Source organism: Lathyrus oleraceus, chromosome 6 (assembly GCF_024323335.1).
Source record: "Lathyrus oleraceus cultivar Zhongwan6 chromosome 6, CAAS_Psat_ZW6_1.0, whole genome shotgun sequence".
In the NCBI taxonomy this organism is placed as follows: domain Eukaryota; kingdom Viridiplantae; phylum Streptophyta; class Magnoliopsida; order Fabales; family Fabaceae; genus Lathyrus; species Lathyrus oleraceus.
In genome coordinates this window covers 429,153,966-429,158,145 of record NC_066584.1, presented here as the reverse complement: position 1 = coordinate 429,158,145, position 4,180 = coordinate 429,153,966, and the positions used below count along the sequence as shown (strand labels likewise).

Sequence of the window (4,180 nt, the reverse complement as noted above, 5' to 3'; positions counted from 1 at the left end):
TCATTTTTAGCCGAGTTGGTTTAATGCTTGAGGACAAGTAATGGTCTAAGTATGGGGGAGTTTGATAGTGTGAAAATGCATCATATATTTAGACTCGTTTCGCATGTTATTTATCAATATTTTACTATGTTTTGTCCGTGTTTCAGGTAATTGTTGATTACAGAGCATATGCGTGTACCAATCGGAAAAGGGAGAAAATGGTGAAGAAAAGTGAAAAAATGCAGTATTCTGGTGCATGGCGTTCGCCATGGCCTTATGGAGTCCGCCATGGCACCAGGACACGTCAACCATTCATTTAAAGCTCATGGAGACCGCCATCTGCCTGCAGTAATAGAATGTGTGGAAGTGGGTTGGACTCACTCCTTCCCACTTCCCTACTTTTCCTCAACCACTTTGGAACGTGAATGAAGAAGCTTCACATGCTGTAACTCTATATAAGACACCATTGTACCTATTTTTCGATATCCAGATATATAGGCAAAGCGCTGTCAGTTTAGTTTTAAAATAGTTTATAATTTCAAGTGATAGTCACTCGATTGAGCGATTACCATGTACTAGTGTAGGATTTTCTTGTACTCTTGGATAAACAATCTTGTCGTTTTAATTGAAGTTATTCTAGTTCTGTTTTACTTCCAGTCTCACATTTATTTTCCCGCATTTACAAGTTCTTTATTATAGTACTTTATTATTATTGATATCACATTCTATAAGTGTTTAAGCATGCTATTTTCAATTGCAATTACTCTATTTAAGTTGTTTTCAATTAAGTTCATGTCTAGCTAAACCGTTTGAGTCTGGTCTGTGAGGACCGTCGTTTCCGACGAGACTCGGTAATGAAATTAGTTTAAGAACTTTATTAAATTATGTTTTGGTCTTTGTTTCTAAGTTAAAATTAATACAATTTGTCACGAGAGTGAGAATCAATTAAGGTTCGAGTCGACACTGCGAGAGCGTGGGGGTCAAACTAGATAGTTGGAACGGGGAATCGATCCTAAAAAGGGCGAGAGTGTTTTAGGCATCGATTATGACTTATTCAGTTTTCAAAAAAATATTTCTTAATTATAATGGGCGAGCGAGAGCAAAATCTCATGGTTAGGAAGCGTGGCTTTATTCAATAGTGCGAGAGTGTGAGGTTTAGTCTTTAAACTGATATTTTCTATTGAACATGATTTAACCACGAGTCTGAGTTAATCTGTGCGCGGAATCCATATTCCGGTCTCTCTTTCTCTTTATTATCTTATTTTCTAAATTAACTTTAGTTTCAGTTTTTATTCATTTAATCAAAGAATTCATTCGACTTAGCTTTACATAGCATCGACATATAACATTAGGTTGATTATTAGTCCATGTGGGTTCAATATCTTTTAAAACTACGCGATAGGATGTGCGCTTGCAGTTAGTTATTCCGATAGACTTATATAGTCACACGATCACAATGCAAGATTGTTTCATCATGAATCACGTGACACATGTTGTACTGGTGGAAAAGTATCATTTTCACGAGTTAATGCTTCTATAGAATTGCAACAATTATTTTTGGATGGTCCAGCTGAAGGAAAACATTTTAGGCTACATATTCGAAGTTATAACCATGTGCTCTCGTTTACTTTAATTGGTGTTCATGTTGATGAGAATATTCTTTCATCTGGTCGCGGTATATACACATTTCGTGCTCAAGGTGCTTTTTACCATAACATAGGAGGTTTATATCCAAATGAGGGTGTCAGACCGTGTTTCTTACAACTATACATCTACGACACCGATAATGAGCTACATAATAGAATGCAGGAAAATCCACAGCTGCACCAAAATGTAGTTCACAAATTACAGAAAATGCTCCATCAGTTAAATCCTTTTGTAATTAGGTTCAAGCAACTATCACTACTTCCAAATATCAGTGAATATAGCATCATACTTAAGGAGTGTCAAAGTAATCACCATCAATACAATCTTCCAACTGCAAAACAAGTTGCGGAAATTATTGTTGGATGTGATGCAGATTCTATGGAATATGAAAGGGATATTAATGTCATTCGTCATGATGGAACTCTCAAAAAAGTTCAAGAGACAAAGGGATATTATGATCCTTTGTAATACCCTATATTGTTTCCATTTGGGACGCACGGTTGGGACGTCAACATAACAAATTGTAATGGACGAAGAATGTCATGTTGTAATTTTACAGTTACATGCTTCAAGTAAATTTATATTAATTTTTGTAGATAAGATATTTGGCTAAACATTGTTTAAAAAACTTTACATTTAGCACCGACAGATTTTTCAATCAACTGTAGATTTGCCCAAATGATCAATCAATGTTGTTAAATGAGGGTCGACTATTGCAACAATATGTCGTAGACAATTATGTCAAAATTGAATCAGGGAGGTTAAGGTGGATTAAAGTCACCAAAGTGATATACATGCTGAATTGTTTCAAGGTTTACATGATGCTTTTCATGTTGGTGAAACTAATGCATGTACAAATTCATATGGCATAAATATACAGTTTTAGATTAATAATTAGTTGTACTTCTATTTTAATCATTTATGTATTCTAATACTAATGCATTTCATGAATCATCGTAGAAAACATTGGAAAAAGAACATTATTGTCATCATCATTTATTGGCGGTCGTTGAGACATGACACAACGTTATGAAGATGGCATGGCTATTGTTCTTAATGGCGATAAACCAAATATTTTTCTAACAATGACATGCAATCCTTCTTGGAGTGAGATAACAACATAACTTTTGCCTTTTCAAACACCACAAAATGGTCAAGATTTGCTAACAATAATATTTCGTTCGATATTCGAGAAATTGAAGGATAATGTTATTAATAAATGAGTCTTGGGAAAAGTTAAAATCTATATGTATGTCACTGAGTTTTAAAAGCGAGGACTGCGACATGTGCATATGTTGTTGGTCTTAGAAAGTAACGACAAGTTGCGTGACCCAAAAGAATATGATAATATGGTAAGAGAAGAAATACCTAAATTAGAATGTGAACCACAGTTGCATGAAGCTGTTGTAAAACATATGATCCATATACCTTGCAGCACAATCAACCGAAAGTCTCCATGTATGAAAGACGAACATTGTAAAAAAAGGAATCCCAAACAATTCTTGGATGAAACACGTCAAGGAACTAACTCATATTCTGAGTATAGAGGAAGGTTTGATGAATCTATATCGTTAGGTAGAGATAGGTCTGTTGATAATAGATGGGTGGTTCCTTATAACCCTTGGTTACTATTAAAGTATGATTCTCACATCAATGTAGAGATTTGTAGTAGCATTAAAAGTATCAAGTATCTATATAAATATGTGTACAATAGCTCTGATCATGTGGCTATGGAGGTTCATAAAGGATCATGCATGGATGAAGTCCAACAATATGTTGATGCAAGATGGATTTGTGCTCCCGAGGCATTTTGGAAAATATTTCGATTCACGCTTTATCGATTATATCCTTCGATTAAAAGATTGCAGACCCACTTGTCGAACCGCCATCAAGTGCGCTTTTATGATCATCATCAAATTGGAGACGTGTTAAATAATGAACGCAACTCCAAAACAATGCTCACACAATTCTTTGCACTGAATCTACGAGATCCACTAGCAAGAAATTATCTGTATAGAGAGATTCCAGAGCATTATTGTTTGAACAAGCGGGACATGGAATGGCATCGTAGGCGGTCAACTAGAAAAGTTATCGGGAGAATCTATACGGTATCACCTTCGGAGGGAGAAAAGTTTTACTTGCGACTGTTGTTATCTTATGTCACAGGTACAACCAGTTGGGAATATCTTCTTAAAAATAATGGCACGACTTTCAATATATTCAAAAAATCAGTCGAGGATTGGGGATTTCTAGAGACTGATCATAGTATTCGTGATTGTTTGGTTAAGGCTATGAGTCTCTGAATGCCATATGCTTTACGGAGGTTATTTGTGACGATTTTAATATTTTGTGAACCTACTGATGTTATAGGCCTTTGGAATTAGTTTTTTACACATATGAAAGAGGATTATCAAACAACCAACAATGTTGTGGAATTACACTTGACTAATATGTTTTTGAAGGACTTAAATGAACTCTTAAACCTGCATGGTAAAAAAAATTGAAGATTATGATCTCCCATATTTACCCCCTAATATAGTAGACGAATATGCAA

At 35.1% G+C, this 4,180-nt stretch overlaps 1 protein-coding gene across 1 annotated transcript; it reads left to right on the top strand.

Moving 5' to 3' along the window:
• Nucleotides 1-2,975: 2,975 nt before the first annotated feature.
• Nucleotides 2,976-3,929, top strand: LOC127096077 (uncharacterized). The gene has a single exon (XM_051034696.1). The coding sequence runs from the start codon at nucleotides 2,976-2,978 to the stop codon at nucleotides 3,927-3,929; it is 954 nt and encodes a 317-aa protein (XP_050890653.1).
• The last annotated feature ends 251 nt before the right edge of the window (nucleotides 3,930-4,180 follow it).

Coding starts and splice junctions, on each gene's coding strand:
- LOC127096077 (XM_051034696.1), top strand. CDS start 2,976: ATGGTAAGAGAAGAAATACCTAAATTAGAATGTGAACCACAGTTGCAT.